We start from the raw sequence: 24,855 nt of genomic DNA, 5'->3' as shown, positions 1-24,855 counted from the left end.
ACCTGACCCCCACATCCATCAACCAATTCTGTAGCAAAATTTAGTTGTATAGACAAAACACAACACCTGATGTCTTCAGCCAAGTCTCTCTACTGTGATTATACAATTCCTAATATTTTGACCAATTCTAGTGAAAACTTTTCTGCAAAATGTAGAAGATAGTGTATGAGATCTGAAAAGGCTCTGGAGTGTTCTAGTTTAGATCTCACATGTTATGGATGAAGAACCTGTGACCTACAAGGGCTTAGGAGTTTGCCCCCAACATGCCCAGCGCATGGCAAGTTAGGGGCAGCGTCAGGAGCAGATCCTAAGCCTCTCGGTGACCAGGCGGAGGACTTCAGTCCAGCTAGCCCTGGTCCCTCCTCTGGCCTTTGTGGGACCTTCTGTGCCAGCCACAGAGTCCTCATGTGGTTGTTGTGGCACGAGTGAAAGCATGAGATGGAAACCAACGGGATCCCTGGCTTCCTCTCATCCCAGTTCCAATGCTTGTGGACCAAGAGCATAGCTCTAGGATTTGGCTTCGTGTTCTCAAAAGTGGGGATAACTTTGCCTGCCCCTGCTGCTCCATATGGAAATAGAGAAAGAGCGCTGGACTGGAAGCTGAGGTGGGAGCCCCACCCCTGCCCGTTTTTAGAGTATCTGTGGTTCCAGGCACTGGGACAAGTCCCTTAACTTATCTGTACTTTTCTTGACTCACAACCCAAAAATGGGGATAATAGTACCTACCCTACCCATTTCTGTAAGATCAAAATGGAAAAAAGTAAGTGAAAAGTCGTTTATGAGTTGTGAGGAGAAAATGTGAAAAGTCTGGTTTAAAACAGAGCACGGTGGGTGCTTCCCAGGGCCATGTTAAGCAAGGTCAGCCAAAGTGGTCTGCAGTCACGTTCCCAGTGGTGGGGATACGTCAGCCTTTTCTCCAGAAGACGGCGCTCTCCGAGGAGCCAGAGCTGGAGGGAGGCCGGTCCGGCCTGGAGCAGGGAATTCTGCGCCCTGGCACGGCTCTGCGCTGAACCCACCCGGCATGTGGAGCGCAGACAAGTGCCTCTTGGGCCCGCTTCTCTAACAAATGTAAAAATAATGCCCTTGAACCAGGAGTGAAACCGAGCTATCTAAGGAAAACACTGTGAGCAAATACTGAGAGCCTAGGGAAACCATCTGATTAGAAGAGCTCCCCTCAGGAGCGCGTTAGCTGCACACCTTCGGCAGCAGGAGGGCGGCAGCTTCTCGCAGCGGCAGGGCGGGCGGCCGGGATCATGTCCACCACCACATGCCAAGTGGTGGCGTTCCTCCTGTCCATCCTGGGGCTGGCGGGCTGCATCGCGGCCACCGGGATGGACATGTGGAGCACCCAGGACCTGTACGACAACCCCGTCACCTCCGTGTTCCAGTACGAAGGGCTCTGGAGGAGCTGCGTGAGGCAGAGCTCGGGGTTCACCGAGTGCAGGCCCTATTTCACCATCCTGGGCCTTCCAGGTAGGCACCGCACACCCCGGGGCAGGGCCAGGTGAGCCAGGTGAGCGCAGGGAAGGGGGCGTTTGCGCTGAGCCCCACTTCCGCCTCTGGGTGAGGACCCTGGCAGCTCTGGCTCAGAATAAAAGGTGTGAATAAAAGGAGAAGCTGGCTTGTGTCAAATAGGGCAACAGTCATGCAGGAGAAAATCGGAGGGTTAATACTGAAGGTGACGGAATCGCTAGTAAGGAGGCAGGCCTCAAGAGGAATGGGTCTACTGTAAGGGTATGTTCATGATACCTGGAATAAACTCGTGTTTCTCAAGGAGAAAATAAATTGTGTGCATTACATGCACGTGGCTTGCTCCTGCCTGCACATACATGGCAGCAGGGAAGCAGGATGCTGAGTATTTTGTTATATCTGGAAAAGTTTATTGAGAGCTAATTTCATTTTCTTTCCATTTCAATTAAATTTTTCAAAGTTGGAGTCTCTGTGGGTACCAAAAAGAATGTTGCCATTAAATTATAAATATTCTTTCTCTGCATTTGTATTAAGAATATCTGGTATACTGTCCTAAAAATCAATGTATATCAAAATATAATTACAGAATTATAATTATATTGTGTCAAAATATAAATATAATTACAAATGTGACATCTTTTCACCCCTAAAGATGAAATAAACCCCTGCTTTTAATACAGATAATTACTTCAAATATGCATCATCGCAACTTTGCATTCTGAATAATATGGGAGCTCTATTTATATTTTTTAAATGCAAACAAGAAAATAATAAATCAAGCTAATTAGTGGCTCTAAGGGGTGGCCAAGATGTGAGTGTGATGGAGAAAGGAGAACAATGTTAGGTTTTGCCTCTCTGAAACAAATACCTTTTATAAACAAGCGGATGGAAATAAATTTGCAAGAAATTGTGAAGAGGCTGCAGAGCCCTTGAAACTGAATTGAATTGTGAAAAGCAATTCAACTAATCCAAGTTCATTTTCAGAAAGAAATAGAAGATGGGTGTCAGAGTAGAAGAACTGGATTATTTATTCTGTTTTTTGGAAGCCACTCATTGCAGGACCAATAGGATCACTGACTCTGTGGAAAGACCTGCTTAGGGAAGCAAGGGAGGTAGAACCTGGCCAGAAAAAAGAGAACCAAACTGAGGAGGGATTATGCTGTAGTGGGAGGGGAGAGGTGAGACTCAGGAAATGTGACACGGAGTGTTGAGTTGCTAATTATGTCTAATTTTAACTATCATATAAAGGAAAAGATTGTCCTCATATTCAAAATTAAGGCATGATATCTTATGACTTCATGTTCAATAACCTCTCCCCAGGGCCCTACTACATATTATCAATCTCTTGCTCACTCTGTATCACAGTCTCCATACACGGGGCTCCTGAATATTCCCACTCTCCTAAATGGGCAAACTCCATTGCCTCCACTGTGCTTGTCACTCCTATTCTATCAACAGATCCTGTCTCCATGACACCCTGTTAGAATAGCTCCACCTCTCCCCCTTGACAGAACAAGATTCTCCTCCCTGCTTTCCTGCTAAGGTCAAACTCTCCTGCTAAGGTCAACCTCCCCAGCAGGGCTCTGAAGGCCTCATGCCACCTGTCTGGGATCATGCCCTGTTGGTCATCCCCTCTCCTCCTTGCCTCTTTCATCTCTTCTCCTCACTTATGCATACGGCCTCCTTTCCGGGGAAATCTGTTGATCCTGATCATTGTCAAGTTCTGTCTCTCTCCTGGGTCACTGACAAACCAAATTAAAAGACTAAATTTTTCCACTACCTCTCACCCTTAGCCTTTCTCAGTCTGGTTTCTATCCTTCATCTCTTTAGAATGTTTGCTTTTTTGACCATAGCAGAGGATAAAGAGGAGTCTTTTAGTCACTAACTCCTAGTTCTCAGTTCTCATCTCCTTAGACATTTCAAAACCCAACCAACTTCTGTGGTTCCCCATTCCCAGCTTAATTAGGTACACACATAACAGCCTGACACCAAACCTTCCTAACCCCTCACCTAACTTCCGTGGCGGTCTCTTACCCCCCATCCTGTTTCTTCTGTCCTTTCAGTACCCTGGACTTGGTCCTGGACACCCATTGCTCCTGCTCCCCTGAATTCCCCCCTCCACCACCCCAACTGTCCTCTCACAAATCTTCCCCCACACCTCCTCAAGCCCCCAAATTGAATAAAGATTCCACAAGTCTGTACCAAACCCAGAGCATTCTCATAGCATTGAGCATATTCGCTCCTCGTGACACTGCTCTCAAATCTAAGAAGCATTTATTGCATACCTACAAAGAGTACACAACACAAAACTGGTCTTGTCGGCACCGTAAATTCCAGCGGAGGGGACAGGCGTGTGCGTGAATATCAAAGCAAAGGCAACACATGGCATGGGGCTTTGACACAGATGTTTGGAGCACCAGAAAGGAAGTGGTTATTCAGTAGGAAGAGTCAGGAGGGGGGAAAATCAGGACAGTTTCAGTGAGGGAGTTCTGTCTGAGTCAGAACTTTAGCTTATTAACTTGGTTATTTTTACATTTGTCTCATTCAGCTTCTATGTGGTGGTTCCCTTCACTAGATAAGAATTATTTCCCCAGTTCCCAGAAAAGGGCCTGGTAGAGTGAGTATTCAGCAAAGGATTGATAAACTAAGTTGAATTAAATAGTACGAATAGTTCATTTTAAGTGTTTATGCAAGCCATTGAACTAAAAACAGGTTAAGGTCTTCCCCCAAAAAGGACAGTAAATCATTTCTGTACTGCAAACTTTTTGTTATTATGGCTCCATATATAGAAAAGGACCTGGTCCTCCTCCTGCCTGGAACAGATCCGTTTGTTCATCCAATCATGTATTTAACAAATATCTCTTGCATGCCTACTGTGTTGCAGAGGCTAGAGTTCAGAGACTCTATTAGTCAGAGTAGTTAATGTCTGCTGCTGCAACAAACAAACCTAAACATCTCAATGGCTTAACACAACAAAAGTTTACTTCCTGCCCACATAAAGTCCACTGTAGGAAGAGCAGCCTCCTTGTAGCTACATTATTCAAAGTTGCTGGGGCAAGAGAGTAAAGGCTTGAAGGAGGCACAACAGTTCTTAACTGCTTCAATCTGAAAGTAACACATGTCACTCACAGTGCATTGGCCAGAACTAGCCATATGGCCCCAGGAGCTGGGAGATGTAGGAGCACATAGCTATTCGGTGAGCACCTACTGTCTCTACCACAGGGAGCATTTGAATCGTAACTGCCTGGGCTGCAACACATCAACCACACTTATTTCAGTTCTGCCAGACAGATAATTCCCTGAACATCAAATAGTCAAAACCAATGAGATTGCAGAAGAAGATATACCATTAATTTATATTCAAACAAATATGATTGAATTATATGTGTAAACTATCATCTGATACAAGATAATATATAGTGTGTAATTCAGAGCTAGACATTTTGGTGGGGATGGCCTGGAATCAGGAAAGAGGAGGGGTTTGAGGTAAATTTCTACAATGTAAAAATTCCCTAGCATTTAATAACAGAGGAATGTAAATATGGCCATGGGCGGGGGACGGGTAAAAGCACATTTTTTTCAAAAAGCAAGGAGGAAGAAAGGAACAGTGGATGAGGGAGAGAGGAAGGGAAGGCGAGAAAGAAGAAAGTAGAGAGGGAGAGAGGAAGAGAGGTGGGAGAACTGGTGATGCTAGGTACTTTTATTCCATGTCAGGCCAGACCTCTTAGAAAGGGAACCCAGTTGCCACTCATGGAAATCTGAGATGTTTCAGACCCACAAAAGGAGAGGTCCTTGGCTCTCTGAGAAGGATTTTAGGGAAGCTGGAAGAAATGACTTCCTCAAATCCCATCTGGAGGACAGCAAATGTGAATGTCAGGGCCAGTAGCAATGCATTGAGGGCTCTTGGAAACTGTTGGTCACAAGACCATCTGTTGGTAAGCTCTGTCGGTGGTAAGATTGTGGCCAGAGGACTCTGATATGCCTGTCTTTCATCGCCCACAAAACCCAGCATGGCCCACAACAAGCATAGGGGGTTGGAGAAGTAGGAAGTGGGTGCTGCTTTGTGTCCTGTCTCCTAGTTGTGCTGTGAAAAGTCAAGCTGGGCTGAACCACCATGGGAACTGGGGGACAGTTCCCAGCAGCCACCAGAGAAGTGTACCCCAGTTCTGCCTATCTGAGTTGAGGGAAGAGGATTTCACCAAAAGCCAGAAAAAAACACTTCTTGGGATTGAGTTTGCAGAAAAGGAGGTACTTTAAATCACTGAAAATCTGTGGCCTTCAAGAAGAGTGTGGACTTAAAAGCAGACAGTCCCCATGCAGCAGGAATGGCTGCGCTACAAATTGGCACCCCAAAATACAAATATCTATTTGATGACTTAGATAAGGAATGGGCAGGAGCTGGGAGTGGTGGCTTACACCTATAATCCCAGCACTTTGGGAGGCCAAGGTGGGAGGATTGCTTGAGGCCAGCAGTTCAAGACCAGCCTGGGCAACAAAATGAGATCCCATCTCTACAGTAAGTTTAAATTTTTTTAAAACTAGCTGGGAACAGTGGTATATGCCTGTAATCCCAGCTATTCGGGAGACTGTGGCAGGAAGATCACTGGAGCTGGAGTTAGAAGTTGCAGTTAACTGTGATCATGCCACTGTACTCCATCTTGGGCAACAAAGTGAAACTTCATCCATCTCTAAAAATAAAATATTTGAAGAGCGTAAGAATGGGCAGGAAGATTACCAGGAGGAAAAGGCTCGAAAGAAACTCAAAAGCTAAAGGCAACAATGCAAGGAGATAAAACAGCCCAAGAGGACACTTGTGGGGCTCCTAAAGGAGCTGGAAGGAATAACAACCAGCCAGGACCTAATGCCTAACTTCCCATCAGAAACAGCTGTGTAAAGTATTTTCTTGCGCTTGACGAGGAACTGGGGAAGACAGACCTGAAGCAGAGGAGCTGGATGAAATGCCTGGAGGGAGAAATGTAAGTTTGCAATGATTCTCCCAGAGAGTTTAATTTTGACCTAGAACCCAGAAAAGTATCACTTTTTAGCACAGAAGTAAGCCTTAAAGTGTTTACAGAAAGGCAAAAGGCAGATACCTATAATACTTTAGTTAATAATCATAATTATCACTGGGCACAGTGGCTTGCACCTGTAATCCTAGCAACGCAGGAGGCTGAGACAGAAGGATCATCACTTGAACCCAGGAATTCAAGGCCACAGTGATCATGCCACTGCACTCCAGCATGGGCAACAGAGCACGATCCCACCTCAAAAAATAAATATAAATAAATAATTATAATAATCATTACCAGTTATTAAATTCTTCCTAAGCACAATCTCTGTTCTTGCAATATCTCACTTAACTTTTCATTCATCTGACAAAAATGTATCATGTCTCTTTGGAACTTACAGTTGTAGAAGAATGTAATTCAATGCAACAGGCTGTATTGTGTAAACTAAAGATAGATTAATGAAGTAAATGGTGGTGGTAGCAGGACTGCATACTTGTATGTTACCAGCTCTGTATAACTGATAGCTCAAGATTCAATCTCATTGTATTCCACACAGTTGATACAGCATGCAGTGCTCTGAGGACAGTGCCAGAAGTAAAATAACTACTATTTATTGAGCTGCATATTGGCTCTTCAGCTTAATCTTTACAAAAATCAGGAAAATGTGTATTAGCTTTAGGTTTAAAAAGTTGAAAACTGAGGCTGGGGGTGAGGGAAGGACATGCCCAAGGCCTCATGGATAGAAGATGGCAGAAACAGGATGTGAACATAAGGCAAAGACTTCCAAGTCTGCATCCTTTCCCCCTGCCCAGACCCTGTTTCTAAATGCAGGAATGGGCTGCCTTTAGAATTGAAGAGCTTGGTCTCGGCTTGAGCACAATAAGCGCAGAGGGTATATGGGCGTTGACCCATTTGTAACAATATCATCAATGATGTGAAATTAGGAGTATGAATTAAGTTTAAAGCATGGATGACTTGCATCCCATTCACACTTGCCTTCCCTGGAAACAGTGGAAAGGACGAGTAAAGGGCCAACAATAAGCAGAATGGAGAGGGGGCAAAGATATGGCAAACTCATGTCCCTGGCTCCATAATGTCCCTGGCTTGACATCACAGTCAAGTAATGCTTTTTCTAAAGTGCTTGCAAACATTTTGACTAAATTTGGTAAAGTGGTAAGCCTTACAGTTAGAGGGAAGTGAGCTAGAATCAAGGGCACAGCTTGGCCACCTACATCTCTGGACCTCACTTTCCCCATTTGTGAAACGCCTCACAGTAAGACATTTATATGAAAGTGCTGGGCCGGGCACGGTGGCTCACTCCTGTAATCCCAGCACTTTGGGAGGCCAAGGTGGGTGGATCACCTAAGGTCAGGAGTTCAAGACCAGCCTGACCAATATGGTGAAACCCTGTCTCTACTAAAAATACGAACAAATTAGCCGGGCATGGTGGTGTGCGCTTGTAGTCCCAGCTACTCGAGAAGCTGAGACAGGAGAATTGCTTGAACCCAGGAGGCAGAGGTTGCAGTGGGCTGAGATCACCCCACTGCACTCCAGCCTGGCTGACAGCAAGACTCTGTCTCAAAAAACAAACAAACAAACAAACAAACAAAGTGCCCTGTGACCCATTTACAAGATCTAGCTCTTGGCATCACTAAATCATCACTGCTGTGTCTACATCACTCAGGGCTCTCAAACACTTAGGACATTTGATCTTCTAGCCTTTTTTTCCTCCAAACTCAAAAACATTTTATGAATTCAAATATCCAAAGGAAAGATCACTTAAGGCCCTGTGTTCTCCCTTCCCATCCCCATCCTACCCGTGTTCTGCGTACTTCACTATATCTCAGCCCCTTTGCAGGCACTGAGGGTTTTGATTTTTTTTTTTATATGACTATCTACATTTTCCCCCTTCTGCTTCAGTGTGTAAAAACAACAGCCACGGGAGAGTTACAGAGTTTCCTATCAACCTATAAATCATATTTACACACACAGGAGTGAAGTTTTAAACCAGACCACATTTAATCCAGAGAACAGTTTCACAAAACCTTCACAAAATCTAAATCAAAAATCCATAAGGGAAAAAAGTGAGACTTCTCATAAGTATCCTTTTGAAAGGAACTTGTCTGTTTATTTCTTGCTATTGGCTGAATGGTTTCACTGGTTATGAAACCAGTTTGTCTTTCCCCATTTTCCGGTAGAAGAAACCAGCCCTAGAAGGTGAAGTGATTATAAGTTAGTTATAAAGTTGGGGAGTCTATTGGTGTTCAGTAAAGCTGCTTTCTCTCTCTTCAAAAGAGAAAGATATTTCAGCATCAGCATGCCTCTTCAAATATGTGGACAAACATCTAAAAGTTACACGTTATTGTGTATGATGAAGATACCACAGGGAGCTGAGAACAGGTCTACACAGCTCAAGAGAACCTTCAACCTAGGTAAATGAGGCTGCTTGCCCTGATTTCTCAATGAGAAAAGCTAGGAACCAGAATGCCTGCTCAGCTTGCAGCTGTGGTGGTCCCCATTTAGATGGCAGGGGCAGCTACCACAAAGCATCATGCCCTAGGATGGCCTAGTCAGTGGTGCAGCATCATTTCTTGGTGGGGAGACACATCATCAGAGTTGTAGGTGGATCTCACCTTAAAGGATGTCTTAGACAGTTCCTGCTGCTATAACAAGATTATCTTAGACTGGGTAATGTATAAACCACAGAAATTTATTCTCACAGTTCTGGAGGCTGGGAAGTCCAAGATCAAGGTGTCAGCAGATTCCATCTGGTAAGGGTTCATGCTCTTCAAAGATAGTGCCTTTTGCTGTGTCCTCATATGGCAGAAGGGACAGAAGGGCAAAAGAGACAAACAGGCTCCCTCAAGGCCTTTTATAAGGGCATTAATGTCATTCCTGAGGGTACCTCCTACAGACCTCACCTCGCAGTAGTATTGCACTGGGGATTACGTTTCAACATATAAATTTTAGAGGGAAAGATACATTCAAATCATAGCAGAGGTGAAGAGGAAGGTCAGTGAAGATAGAAACCACCTATGCCGCCTCTCCTGTCAGCTAGCTCCCCTGCTCATTGAGGGTCTTGTGTTCATTTTTCCTGATCTTCCCCACTACTAAAGGCTGCTAGGTCCAGGCCTTTCTTTTCTTCCTCTTTTCAAATTGTCTTCCCCTCTTGCCCATAGCAATTCACACACATGGCTGTTTCAAATCCTCAACCATATTTCATCATCATGTGAGAGGATTCACATTTGTATACAGTTAGTACAAGTCAAAGCTATGTGGATTTGCCAAGGGATACGTTGTTTTTAGAGAAGGAGAGGAAACTGATATTTATTGAGCCTGGCTTAGGTTTATGCCAAGTAGCATCTGATCCTCACATATCTATGCAAGAGATATCTTTGACTCCCTCCAGAACTGAGGACTCGTTTTCATTGAGCTTAAATGACTTACCTAATAACACTCACCTGGTGTCACATTGTTCTGTAGAATTTTACAAGGTACTAAGGACTTCTGTGTTGATTCCCTGGAATCTCTAGAGAATCTAGCCTCTCCCATCTTATTCTCAAGAGCCTTTCTTCTGGGGTCTGGCCTCAGACTACCGTCTTCTGAGCTCCCCTCCTTTGGGCTCCTCCATTAGCCCTCTTGTCTCCAGTCTAGGACCAAGCTATGCCTGAAGGTATGGCTCCTCCCATCCCCCTACTCCACCAGGGCCCCGGTCCAGGCCTTTGGCTGCTAGTGAACTGCTGTCCCATCACCCTCACTCCCACTTCCACTTAGTGATGCCAGCCCCTGAGAACACTCTTTCAGCCCAACTCTCCACTCTGAGTACCTCTGCTGAGCCCTTCTTGAAAGCTGTTGTCTCGCATTATTCCTTGAAATTTTGTTATTGAATAATTAAATGAAAATCTCTGGGGGTGAGAACAAACATTAATATCTCTTTAAAAGCGCCCCCAGAAGATGCTCAGGTGCAGCCTGTGTTGAAAAAAACCACACCCGAGAGCACCTCACCTGTCAGCTCACAGCTACTTGGGGAATTAAGGTGTTTTGCAACAGGGAGGGAACACTGAGTTCCCATTTTTCTGTTTGCTTCTTTCAGCCCTGAATCCTGCCCACCCTTCAGGTCTGATAACACTTCATTGTTCATTGGGAAGAATGCTGTAGTCACACTTTTGGTGCAGGGAATCAGTCTTTAGAGCCTGTTGACTCACCTGTTATCAGCTGATAAGCCTCTTGATCAGAATATCAAGTAAGAGAAAAAATGGCTAAGAGAGAAACCTACCTGCTACCTGCTTTGTGGCAGTTTTCTCTGTTTACTTATCTATAGAGAAGATTAGGATCCCAGAGGGTAGGACCGTGCAGGTGGAGGGGAAGGTGAGTTTACCACCATGAATCTCCATGTCATTACTAGACATAGGAGGTTTCTAGCCATAAGCAGGGGAGCCAATTTCCTCCCACTTACTGGTACCTGCCCCCATGACAGGTGCCAGTGGGACCAAGACTGACGATCGTTGTTTGTAGAATTCTCTTCCCAGCAGAGAAGCAAAGTTAAAATCAGAAGTTTCTTTAGGGAGAAGAGAATCAGAATCAAGTATATAGAGATCAATGGGATAGAACTAGAATAGGTGGACACTGTCATTCATACTTCAGACAGATATCTGGTGAGAAGGCTGCTAGGGCCTCTGTTCCTCAGACATTGCAGGAGGCACTTGAACAAGTTCTACATTATCTAACTCTCCTTTTTCAAAATTTCTCATTGATTGCCGATTTTTCTGGCATGACAAATTGCTTTATGATACAAACACACCTTAGAGTGAATATGCTGGCAGCTCCACTGATGTTTGACTCAGATGCCCATGATGTTGGCTGTTGTAGGAGAGGGAAATCTTCCCAAGGTGACTGGAGAGAGTTCTCTCCCAGGACTGCTGGAGGAGATGGGAATGCTGTCATCTTGAGAGTCACATTTATAAATAATCTACCAGGCCAGGTTATTCCCTAAGACGATTTGGAGAGTGCTTTCTTCCACATTCTTAGCATCCATTTCGGAACATGATTGTTTATGGTTGCGTCTCCAAATTTGGAGGATACATTCTGTAAGAGTTTACAGATCCTTGTACCTTGATGGAAGGCAGGACTCTACCTGTTTTTCCAGAATAAGGTGCCTCAAAACAATGTGCTGTGATGGAAAAATAATGATTTTGAAGCAGTTTTGGATTTGACTCCCAGTTCCGCCTCCTTTCCCTTGATGTGTGTCCTTGGGCAAGTTACCTCACCTGAGTGTCCATTTCTTCAACCATAAAATGGGTGATAATTATATTATCTGCATCGTAGGGTTTTTTTTTCCCATGGATTATATTTTTTAATGTCTGAAAATTCCTTACTAGCTTTCACTCAAAAGTAGCAACTGCCTGTGAAAACTAAGGCAGGACAGAACTTTCTGTTTTGTTCACAGTTTCCTCTGAGCCTTTTGCCTATAGCCCTATAGGCAGATTCCCTCAGTATCTCCTTCAAAGAGAAAAAAAGTGATAAGCATTTCTCCTGTTTCTTTTCCATTTCCAAATTTCAATTTTGCCTGGGTATTATTAACTGGTCTCACTGAGGGTAGGAATGACACCTCCTTTGAGTGTACCCCACAATCCCCTTCTAGTTAAAACTTGGCAAGGTCTCCATCTGCATTTCTAGCTGGCTCCTGACTTGCTCCCTTGGGTCCAGGTGACAGGGGGAGCCTCATGAGGGTTTTGCTTCTCCTTTTTAAAAAATTCCTTCCTGGAAAACTACCCACCAGGATGCTAAAGGTGGCGATCTCCAAGAGTTGGAATAGCAGGTTATTGTTTTTTATTTCCTATTTATAGTTTTCTATACATCTTGAAATTTTTATATTGAGCAGTTATTGTTTATATAACTAGGGAAAAAATCAGCAATTTCCCAAAAAAGAAAAATGATGCCCTTTACTTCTTCTCTGATACCACACTGCGGAATGCGATGTCTTTGCAGCTGTAAGACTTGGTGTGAGAGGTCCCCTCACATCTGCAAGGGGCTTCAGCAGCACTCTGGTCATGACTTTGAACTTGGAGGGGTGGAAACTCTCCAAAAACAATAAGACTTTAAAGGTTAGCATGTCTAGACACTGATGAAACCATCTTTCATAAGTTAGAACCACTTGATTTCAAGTAACAGAACCCCAACCTGAATTAGTTCAAACAGGTAGGGATTTAAAAAAAATAATAATAATAATAATAATAATAATAATAATAATAATAATGGTGCTGGGATAGCACCTGAAACCTAAGGAAAGAATGTATGTGGACCATAGGAAAAGCTGGAGTCAGGAGCTCAAACACTGACTGTCAGGGCTCTCTACCTCCCTGTTGGGTTTGGTCTGCTTGCCATTATACAGCAGCTCACCGCCTGAAGGAAACGTTGGACGCCCAGGACAGCATCTTATACTTTCAGTCCCTGGAGAGAGACTGGCTGGATGCTCTCTGTGTCCAGCACAGACATTCTGTGTAAGTGTCTCATCTGCCCGGTTTGACTCAGATGCCCATGCTGGATTAATTTGCCATGGTCAAGGCACCGGGTATAAAGTCAGGGCCTGAAAGATCGAGGTCAGTATCACTACTCAAAGTAGGGCCTGTGTACCAAGCTGGCGCACAAACTATGTGTTACCCACCTGAACAGTTCTGGTACCGAAATCAAGAATAAATATTTCTAAACATTTATAACAATTTGACATGTCTGTGACACTCAAGCAGGTGATTTTGTATTTTGCCAGGATGTCAATTTGTGACAGATTGGAAATTTAAATTTTTAAGTAGTTTGAAAAACAGTGATTGAAGACATGGCAACTCCTTCAAAAATCATGGACTTAGGAAAAAAGGGGATATACTGGAGGAATAAAATAATTGGTGTCTAGCACATAAGTATCTCCACACAGTTTTGCAGTTCAGCTCCACCATACCAACCCACACTAGGGGCCTTGCCTACTGGAATACATGAAGGACTAATTTGTCTTCCTTGTTAAATTATTTATACTTGTAATAGGCACGCTTAGTGACTGTCATTCCCCACTTTGGCATAAGCTCCATGACAACAGAGACCATGTCTGATCTGTTGTTAGCTACTGTCATCCCATGGCCAGTCAGGAGGGCTCAGTAAACAATGGTTGCGATGAATCACAGCAATTTAAGGATGCACTAGAAACAACTTTGGATATATCTGGAGGTAAAGGCACTGCAGAAGAGTCCCTGTAGGGCCTATACGTACGACTGATTCCTAGAAAGGGAACTGCTGATAAACTGTGGTCCAGTTGAAAGGCCTAATATTGTTATACTGATCTTTTTATATACATCTGAAACCTACAGCTCACCATAATCTTAGTAGTTCCTTGTGGAAAGGGACAAAATTGAGTATCCTTGGTATATCACTTAGCAACCTTGGCTTCATCATATGCTATAAATGAATTCTCGGTTTCCTAAAGTGGACACAACTATGTAAAACTTTTATCACATACGGAAGCACAAGAGAAGAAAAATATTTGGGTTAGAAGTCACAGCTATAAGCTCTATCAGTAATTCGAACTCTCACCTTAGACAAACTATTTTCCCTTTCCGGATCCCAGATTATCAAGCTGTAAAAATGAGGAAGCTGAAATAGGTACAATCCAAGGGCCTCCCCGGTTCCAACCATCCATAATTCTCTGATTCTGTAGACATCTGAGTGCATGTCCTTCATCAGTCAGAGAATTGTAAGTGATGTATTTTGTATTTCCCACAATTCCACATCCTTTGACAATGGCAAGGTTCACAGTTTATGGACTTTGCTGTCTCTCAGGTGTTTGGTGCAGGTTAGTTGTGGTTTATTAAACCAGAGCCGAATCAAGTGTGCTGAGCTGGTCTGATTCGTCTGCTGTGTCTTGCCCCTTGTCCCACAGCCATGCTGCAGGCAGTGCGAGCCCTGATGATCGTAGGCATCGTCCTGGGTGCCATTGGCCTCCTGGTATCCATCTTTGCCCTGAAATGCATCCGCATTGGCAGCATGGAGGACTCTGCCAAAGCCAACATGACACTGACCTCCGGGATCATGTTCATTGTCTCAGGTAAACACAGAGCCTGGAGTTCCCACTTCTGGAATGTCAAAGCCAAATCATTCTGGTAGAGAAAACGTGACTCCTCCCTACTCCTGAATGTGGTTCAGAACTTTTCATACTGAGATTCACGATCTGAGTGTGGAGGCCCAATTGCGTATCATGAGTGCTAAGGTCCGTCTTAGCTGCCACTCCAACCCCAATAGAAGAGGTTCTTAGCTGGATGCAGTGCTTCACGTCTATAATGTCAGCACTTTGAGAGGCCAAGACAGGAGGATCACTTGAGTCCAGGAGTTCAAGACCAGCCTAGGCAGCATTGTGACACCCCATGTTGATTAAAAGAAATGGTTTTTTATTTAAAAAAAAAAAAAAAAAAAAAAAACCAAAACCAAAAACAAACAAAAAAAAACACTTAGTAAGCTTTTGAATCTTAAATTCAGCTGGAAAAAAAAGGTTCTCAACCCTAAAAGAGTCATGTGACTTGATCCCTAAAAGGCATTTTTTTGGCAAGGCTTTAGAAAGTGATTTTAAGGGAAGATATCTTGACATTACCAAAGAAACAGACCAAAAATATTTGGACTATTGAGCCTTGGTCCCAAGATGTATGAAAAATTTCTTTCTGTACACACACATATCCTTCCACAATTAGCAAGATAAAACATTCTAAGCACCTATCACAATGTTTAGCACATAGCGAGAATTCAGTAATCAATGCTTGGTTATAAGGATACAATATTCTGCAGCCTACTCATCTAAACTCATCTAGGCATAACCTGCCTCAGAAACATTGTAATCCCTTGAAACTAACTCTGGAGATTTCTTTTTGTTTGCCCATAGGTCTTTGTGCAATTGCTGGAGTGTCTGTGTTTGCCAACATGCTGGTGACTAACTTCTGGATGTCCACAGCTAACATGTACACCGGCATGGGTGGGATGGTGCAGACTGTTCAGACCAGGTAACCTCCTAATCTAGGTCTCGTCATTCACCATGATGAATATTGTTATAAGAATCTGATTAAACACATGCGCCTAATGTGACTGTCAGGGCCTGAAATACCAAAAATTTATCAGAGACAACCATGCCATATCATAAATCAACAATCACCTGTAAATTCATAAACTTCATTTCAGTGAAATATCCTTGGTGATATGACTTGAGGCTGATCTGACATTTGCATTGAAATACAGTGACAGTTCATAGTATTTATCTAACACTCTTACACAAGCCCCATTGTGGTGGCGATGAAACAGGCACTATTAACCCAGGCAAGTAAATGAACATCAACTTACATCTACAGTCCATAACTGGAACCTGGCTAGGAACAGGTAAATGTTTGAATAGAAATTAGCAAGGTGCGGTAGGGGTGAGAAAAGTGATGTTCCTTTCTGGTGTAGCTGCCTCTTTCTCTCATTCATTAATTCATTTATTCTACAAATGTATTGATCACCTGCTGTAAGCCAAGACATGTTCAGAGTGCTGGAGATACAAAGTCCCCGCTCTCACAGGGGGTACAGTCTGGCAGAGGGAGCTGAAACCCCACTACAATTTGGTGTCTGAAGGAGAGTAGAACTTTTAAAAGACGGAAAAACAATACCAATGCCCATATTCATGTAGTCACTTTAAACGGATATATCTCATAGCAAGAAGCTGGAGCAAATTCCTGAAAAAGAAAGATCTTGTTCTTGGGAAGAAATATAAATATGAGACCTCAGTGACCTGCATCTCTGGATGCATGCACTTGGCATTTTTTCCGGCCACACCAACATGAGGTACAGACGGAGAATGAGGGTGTGATAAATCCATTACCCTCCGGCTCCCTGGAACTCCAATCCCCATTCATTTTTCTGCTTTATTTCAAGAATGTAAAGGAAGTGATCCCCAAAAACTTCCCCAATCCTACTCTATGTTCCTCTCATGGTCTCTTAGTTACAGGCGCAACTTAGAAGTAGGTTGACCAACTCATGCCAGTCTGCCTGAGACTTTCCCAGGTTTAGCACTGCAAGTTCCACATTCTGGGAAACTCCTCCATCATGGCCAAACCAGAATGATTGCTCAGGCTACTTAGAAGAGCCCACCTTTCCCAGAGCATTTGGGTACCTGGGGTCATTGCGCTTGCCCAGAGGAGCCATCTACCAGCCACTTTGCACTTAGCACTAATACCTGCCATCACTCTCTCACACCATCTCCCTAGCACCGGCCCCTGTCCTGTGGGCAGGGAGCTTCAGTCCTGGAATTAAGACTACAGAATTCTGAAAGGCCTCCTGAACTTCCCCCTCCGTGGATGGGCAGCTGTCTTTCCCTTTCTTTTGTCTTCTCCTTTTCTCCACCCAGAAGTCTTACAAGACAGCCCAGCTGCCAAGAAAGACCTTGGCAGTCACCTTGATGGAGCTTTGGTTCCAGTGCTCCACTTGGTCCTGGGACCCCCCTCCTTCTCCTGTTCCCTGACTCTGTTATTGCCATGTTGTATGTAACAGTGGCAGAGCCTAAGCCCCAGACTAGAGCTGCAAACTGCCTGCCCTCACACTGTACATAGACTGCAAGGTATTTTGTATAAAACATTTCATTTTATAATCTGAACCAATCACCAACTTTTAAAAATTAGAAGGGTTAGGCCAGGAGCGGTGGCTCATGCCTGTAATCCCGGCACTTTGGGAGGCTGAGGTGGGCAGATCACCAGGTCAGGAGTTCGAGACCAGCCTGGTCAATATGGTGAAACCCCGTCTCTACTGAAAATACAAAATTAGCTGGGTGTGGTGGTGGGCACCTGTAGTCCCAGTTACTTGGGAGACTGAGGCAGGAGAATCACTTGAACCTGGGAGGCAGAGGTTGCAGTGAGCCGAGATCGCGCCACTGCACTCCGGCCTGGACAACAGAGCGAGACTTCGTCTCAAAAAAAAAAAAAAAAAAAGATTAGAAGGGTTAAGGACTGGGTCCCTCAGAAACAGATCCTGAGAAGAGGATCCCAGTGCCAGAGTTCATTAAGAAAAGGGAGATGGGTTAGTAGGAGAGGGAAGCAGGGCCGGGAAGGAAGGGAAGCCAAGCATGGGCGTGATTTCAGGTGAAGCCCTGGGACTCAGCCTGATCCTGAGGAGAGCTGTGCAGTGCAAATTAGACGCCAGAGTTGTCTCAACCCCAAACTAAAGAGCTGAGCTTTCATACCTTGGTGCCAGTCAGTCCCTGTGGGCAGAGTGGCTTCAGTGGCTAAACCAAAGCTAGAATTCCAGAGGCAGCCACAGGGGCCAGCAGGTAAAGGCAAAGGAATACACAAGCAGTGGAAGAGACCCACAGAAACAGTTAAATGGTAGAGCACCACTAGGGCCTACGACAAGGAGACTTCACCGCCCACACACATACGCATACTCTGTTTTCCAGCTTTGTGTAAAAACTCAGAAGATCTGGCAGCATTGCCCTGGGCCCTCATTCTCATATGACCTCCATCTCTGCAGCTGAGAGGCAGCTGCCCTTCTGGCTAGGACTCATTCTGTCCAGTTTACCACAGTCCCCACTCTGCCCGAATAGCCCAACTCATGCTTATAGGGATTTTTCCATATATTACAGTTGAGAAAACAAAATTATGTTCTTCTATCTAGCTCACTTCATTCATTTAAGTTTCTTGCCTGTCCCAGGTAAGTATTTAGGTTTGCTAATCTTGACCCAGAGTATCTAAGTTGAGGAAAAGGACTTCGTCCCTCATGCCCAGAAGATTCATTAACAATGAGAGCTTTGAAGGCAAAGCGACCTGAATTTGAATCCTAACAATGTCGTATCCTTCCTGGGTCATTGGAGAAGTTCCTCAGCCTCGCTGAGCTTCAATCTCTTCGTCTGTAAAATGCGAGTGACAGATACTATCACAGTGGTTATTGGGAAAATTAAACAAGACAGTGGTAAAAAGCGCTTATCACTGTATCAGTAAGAGCTTAATACATGGTAGCAATTGTTGTTATCATCATTAGCATTAAGCAATCACTCAACCATCCATAGGGGTATCAAGGACAGGGGCTCTGTCTGTGTCAGGGCCCACGGACCAGGGCTGTCACCAGGAAATCACCTAGGGACCACCCTAGGAAGAGCCCCAGGAAAAGATCTGCTGTTCAGCCCCCAGCCACATGGGGTAGGATGACGGGGCAGGGCTCTTCGTGCCAAGGCAGAAGCCCTTAAACCAAATTTCTGTCTTTTTCCCAGTCCAAGGAAATAAAAATAGCCTATAGGTAAATTTTCTCCCAGAACTTTTTCAAGGACTGAACTCAGTCAACCAGTTTTGCTCTACATATTAATACTACACTTGGTCATGAAGCTTACATTGTTTACTTTAATCCTGCTAAATGTGTGTGCTGTTTTTTTTTTTTTTTTTTTGAGACTGTTGCCCAGGCTGGAGTGCAATAGTGCGATCTCGGCTCACTGCAACCTCTGCCTCCCGGGTTCAAGCAATTCTCCTGCCTCAACTTCCCAAGTAGCTGGGATTACAGGCACCTGCCACCACGCCCAGCTAATTTTTGTATTTTTAGTAGAGACGGGGTTTCACCATGCTAGCCAGGCAGGTCTCGAACTCCCAACCTCAGGCGATCTGCCTGCCTCGGCTTCCCAAAGTGTTGGAATTACAGGCGTGAGCCACCACACCCAGCCAATGTGTGTGCTTTTAAAGCACATCTAAAGTATTGTATTTTCTTAGGTTGCAGAGGTTTGCACACATATTACTTGTCTTCCTATTGTTGGTATAACGTTCTTAGCTTGTGTCGTAGACTTTAAACATATTAGTAATTCATCGAGTTCTACAAACAGTCCCTGTGCTCTTTGGGGAACGCAAAGGGAAACTTCCAAGGAGAGGCACTCCTTTTCCGTGCTGAGCTCTCCTTTTCTGCAGAGCTCGTGGAGCTGGAAATCAAGTTATCAGCTGGCATTAAAATATGCACTGACATCCTAACAGTTTTTGGTCACTTGAAGAAGGATACTGCTCTTCACCATCCAAAGATGTCCATTTGGGATCACAATTATTTTATTCTCAGGAGATTTTGTTCTCAATCCTGATCCGATGTAACTGAGTCCCATTGGAGGCAGGCCCCCTAGGCGAAGGGCACCAGCTTTGGGGTCAGACCACCCCAAGTTAGAATTCTCTTGTGAGCTGGAACAGAAGCACCACGAGCATCTCTGTCTACCTTGTTCGCCCAGTGTCCCAGGACCAGGGCAGGGCTCTGCACATTGTAGGAGCTCAATAAAGACTTGTTGAACAAATAAGTAAAGACATCAATAAAAGAAGGAATAGTCACTTCAACTTAGTTCCTTCTGAAGGTAATAGCTCTGCCTGCATGGATGGTTGTAAGGGTTATTTGAGATAAGTTAAGATGACTGCTTATTGGCCCATACTGAGAACTCAAGGAACTAAAATTCCTTCAGAAATAATAATTTGAGATTTTTTTTTTTTTTTTTTTGGTCAGAGTCTCGCTCTGTTGCCCAGGCTGGAGTGCAATGGCACAATCTCAGCTCACTGCAACCTCCACCTCCCAGGTTCAAGCAATTCTCATACCTTAGCCTCCTGAGTAGCTGGGATGAGAGATGTGCACCACCACACCCAGCTAATTTTTGTATTTTTGGTAGAGACAGGGTTTCACCATGTCGGCCAGATTGCTCTTGAACTCCCGACCTCAGTTGAACCTTGGCCTCCCAAAGTGCTAGGATTACAGGCGTGAACCACCGCGTCCAGTTGGGATTGATTTTATATCTCTCAAATTTCTCTTGCCAAGCCTTCAAGACACTTTCTTTTGCCAGTAGAGAGGGGAAGGAGATTTCTTGAGATGTTTCACAAAGATTTATAATATTATGGTTGAGTGATGCTGGAATCCCCTGCTGTTTTGCCCCCTCGGTTTAGTCCCAATTCTACTCTCCAGGGTACCTGATCGATCAGTTGGCTGTGACCCACAGGAGTGTGTGTTCAGAGGCATGGGCAGGGATGGATGTGGAATCCAAAAGTGGGGACAGAAAGAACAGGCACAGCCAGGTGCAGTGGGCAGAGCCTGGAGAGTTGAGTCAACCATATTGACAGCCACCATCTCCCCACCCAGGTACACATTTGGTGCGGCTCTGTTCGTGGGCTGGGTCGCTGGAGGCCTCACACTAATTGGGGGTGTGATGATGTGCATCGCCTGCCGGGGCCTGGCACCAGAAGAAACCAAGTGAGTCTCCCTGTTCCGCTGCAACCGGACGTTTTATTTGTTCAGGGTCTATTTTAATGTATAACTTGCAGCCAAAAAAAAATTAATCTAGGTATATGGAAGAACTTTATTTGACTTAAGGATTATCGAACTTTCTCTTTTAGGGGAAACCTAAAGGATAGAATGGGAATATTTCAGCCTAGATTGATTTAAATGTGATCCTATTTGTAAGAAAAATCCATCCCTCTTGGTTCCTTCTGAGATTGTTTTGTAACTCCATGGTTCTCAACTAGGAGCAATTTGCCCCCCAGGGGATATTTGGCAACACGTGAAGACATTTTTAACTGTTACAATTTTGGGAGGGTGGGGGAAAGTGATACTGGCCTCTGGCAGGTAGAGGCCAGGGATACTACTAAACACCCTACAGTGCACAGAACTGTCCCACAGCAAAGAAGCATCTGTTCCAAACCGTCAACAGTGCTGCTGCTGAGAAACTCCGCTGTAACTCCCCACATTGAACTGGTGTGGGGAGAGCTGGATTCCAGTGTGGTTCTGCTGCTGACCAGCCCTGTGACCTCCAGCAGGTTATTTGCTCTCTGTGTGCCTCTATCACCTCATCCATGAGATGAGCAGCTTGAGGCAATGAGCTGAACGTAGGTACCTTCCAGCTCACAAATTCTATGATCCTTTGATGTAAAATGTTCCCCTGGACATTGTTTCTGGTTCAACTTTATTTTTATTGATTAACAGAGGGAACTCATTAGTTACTGAGGATTTGGGGATACCTCTCTCCACCATCCAGAAATGTCCATTTGGAATCACAATTATTTTATTCTCAGGAGATTTTGTTCTTGGCTCAGCAAAGCTCTAAAGTGCAAGAACTTCTGTTCCACTGCAGAGGCAGAAAAACCAGTGTACCAAAAACCAGGGTTACTAACTATCCTGGTTTGCCCCGGACTGATGGGTTTCCAGGCACACTGTACTTTCAGTGCCAAGACTGAGACAGTTTAGGGTAAATAGGAGGTTGGGCCTCCTGACAAAGACATCTACAATCTTGGAATGTTTATTTTTCTTTCAGCTACAAAGCCGTTTCTTATCATGCCTCGGGCCACAGTGTTGCCTACAAGCCTGGAGGCTTCAAGGCCAGCACTGGCTTTGGGTCCAACACCAAAAACAAGAAGACATATGATGGGGGTGCCCACACAGAGGACGAGTTACAATCTTATCCTTCCAAGCACGACTATGTGTAATGCTCCAAGACCTCTCAGCACGGGCAGAGGAAACTCCCAGAGAGCTCACCCAAAAAACAAGGAGATTTCATCTTGACTTCTTATTGCTTTTGACTCACAGCTGGAAGTTAGAAAAGCCTTGATTTCATCTTTGGAGAGGCCAAGTGGTCTTAGCCTCATGTCTCTGTCTCTAAATATTTCATCATAAAACAGCTGAGTTATCATTTATGAATTAGAGGCTATAGCTCACATTTTCAATCCTCTATTTCTTTTTTTAAATATAACTTTCTACTCTGATGAGAGAATGTGGTTTTAATCTCTGTCTCACATTTTAATGATTTAGATAACTCCCCCCTCTTCCTCCTAGTCAATAAACCCATTGATGATCTAGTTCCCAGCTTATCCCCAAGAAAACTTCTGAAAGGAAAAAGAGTAGATCGACAGACATTATTTTCTGCTGTTTGACTTTTGCCTCCCCACCCCTAGCTTGGCTACTAATAAACACTTACTGAAGAAGAAGCAATAAGAGCAAGATATTTGCAATCTCTCCAGCCCATGATCTGGGTTTTCTTACGCTGTGATCTTAAACATTACCAAACCAAAGTGATCTTCAGCTTGAGGCAACCAAGCCTTTCTACTGCTGTTAGCATCTTCTTATTCCAGCAAGACCATTCTAGGAGTTTCCTGAGCTCTCCACTGGAGTCCTCTTTCTGTCACGGGTCAGAAATTGTCCCTAGATGAATGAGAAAAAAATTTTTTTTAATTTGAGTCCTAAATATAGTTAAAATAAATAATGTTTTAGTAAAATGATACACTATCTCTGTGAATTAGCCTCACCCCTACATGTGGATAGAAGGAAATGAAAAAATAATTGCTTTGACATTGTCTATATGGTACTTTGTAAAGTCACGCTTAAGTACAAATTCCATGAAAAGTTCACTGATCCTAATTCTCTCCCTTTGAGGTTTCTATGGCTCTGATTATACATGATAATAAGTGTAAGCTATGTAAAAACTAAATAATGTCTGGGCGCAGTGGTTCATGCCTGTAATCCCAGCACTTTGGGAGGCTGAGGAGGAAGGATCACTTGAGCCCAGAAGTTCAAGACCAGCCTGGACAATGTGGAGAAACCCTGTCTCTACAAAATACAGAGAAAAAATCAGCCAGTCATGGTGGCATACATCTGTAGTCCCATATCCCGGGAGGCTGAGATGGGAGGATCACTTGAGCCTGGGGAGGCTGGGGCTGCAGTGAACCATGATCAGACCACTGCACTCCAGCCAGGTGACATAGCGAGATCCTGTCTAAAAAATAAAAAGTAAATAATGGAACACAGCAAGTCCTAGGAAGTAGGTTAAAACCAATTCTTTTAAAAAAAAAAAAATGTTGAGCCTGAATTAAATGTTATGTTTCCAAGTGACACATATCCACATTGGCATGGTTACAAGCCACTGCCAGTTGGCAGTAGCACTTTCCTGGCACTGTGGTCGGTTTTGCTTTGTTTTGCTTTGTTTAGACATGAGGTCTCACTTTCCAGGCTGGCCTCAAACTCCTGCACTTAAGCAATTCTCCTACCCTGGCCTCCCAAGTAGCTGGGACTACAGGTGTGTGCCATCAAAACTGGTCAGTTTTGTCACTCTGAAAGCTGTTCCTTTCTCTGAATTCACCTAGACTGGTTGGACTGTCAGATGTTCGGGCAAAACTAGAAGTTCTTTGCAACCACACACCTTACCTGAGCTTACATCACTGCCCTTTTGAGCAGAAAGTCTAAATTCCTCCCAGGACACTAGAATTCCATCCCAGTTCCAAAGCCAGACAGACCCCCTAGGACACTGAGGTAAGAGCAATCTCTAAAAACTACCCAGAGCAGCACTGGTGCAGGGGAACTTGGCCATTAGGTTACTATTTGAGAGTGAAGTCCTCACAACAATAGCACATACGAAAGTGACCTCCAAGGGGATTGGTGAATACTCATAAGGGTCTTCAGGCTGAATAGACTATGTCTGGAGAAAGAACGGATTATGCCCCATTAAATAATAACAAGTTGTGTTCATCAAGAGTCAGAGCAGTGAGCTCAGAGGCCCTTCTCACTGAGACAGCAACATTTAGACCAAATCAGAGGAAGTATTTGTGGAACTCACTGCCTCAGTTTGGGTAAAGGATGAGCAGACAAGTCAACTAAAGAAAAAAGAAGAGCAAGGAGGAGGGTTGGGCAATCTAGAGCATGGGGATTGTTAAGTGCTCTCTGGATTTGAGTTGAAGAACATCCATTTGAGTTGAAGGCCACGGGGCACAATGAGCTCTCCTTCCTATCACCAGAAAGTCCCTGGTCAGGTCTCAGGCAGTGCGATGTGGCTCAGCTGGGTTTTTAATAAGCCCATTCTCCATCCAACACTTAATTGTTTGAAAGCCTCCATATAGTTAGATCGTGCTTTGTAATTTTGTTGTTGTTGCTCTATCTTACTGTATATGCATTGAGTGTTAACCTGAATGTTTTGTTACTTAAATATTAAAAACACTGTTGTCCTACAGTTGAATAGCTTCTGCTCTGTTTTCGTAAGTTTTGGGAAGTGGAGGTGGGAAGTCCCAGCACCTCAATGCCGGATGCGTCTTCATGGGAGATTTTCTGCTTTCAGAATCCGCTTCTGCTCAGTAGCAGCCTAGCTGCCTAGAGGACAGCTAGGTGTTGGTCCAGACCAGTTTATGGTTTCTGCAAGTTTGGAAGCCTTAATGAAAAGGAGTTCCCAGAGCAACCAGGCATGCAGCATGGGGTCCTAGGATCCAGTTTAGCCTGTCTGACCCTAAGTGCACCAGCCCGAAGTGTCTAACGTCATTGGCCTGTTTGTGGGCCAATAAAACAAGAGAGCCAGTGCCTGCCCTCTTGATGCTGCCAAGGGTTGGGTTGACCAGCTCGATAAACTGAG

At 44.3% G+C, this 24,855-nt stretch overlaps 1 protein-coding gene across 2 annotated transcripts; it reads left to right on the top strand.

Annotated features, from left to right (window-relative positions):
* Window positions 1-1,011: 1,011 nt before the first annotated feature.
* Window positions 1,012-24,468, top strand: CLDN18 (claudin 18). Of its 2 annotated transcripts, XM_003895060.5 has the most exons (5): window positions 1,012-1,473; window positions 14,404-14,568; window positions 15,394-15,511; window positions 20,613-20,723; window positions 21,781-24,468. In XM_003895060.5, exons 1-5 carry the CDS (start codon window positions 1,254-1,256, stop codon window positions 21,950-21,952), a joined length of 786 nt encoding a protein of 261 aa, XP_003895109.1. In that variant the 5' UTR covers window positions 1,012-1,253; the 3' UTR covers window positions 21,953-24,468. The 2 variants fall into 2 exon arrangements, with proteins under 2 accessions (XP_003895109.1, XP_017811347.1); XM_017955858.3 differs by lacking the exon at window positions 15,394-15,511 and having other exon boundaries at window positions 1,251-1,473.
* Window positions 24,469-24,855: the final 387 nt, after the last annotated feature.

The sequence above is a fragment of the Papio anubis genome, chromosome 2 (assembly GCF_008728515.1).
Source record: "Papio anubis isolate 15944 chromosome 2, Panubis1.0, whole genome shotgun sequence".
NCBI classification, from domain to species: Eukaryota; Metazoa; Chordata; class Mammalia; order Primates; family Cercopithecidae; genus Papio; species Papio anubis.
This window is presented reverse-complemented; position numbering and strand designations above follow the sequence as displayed.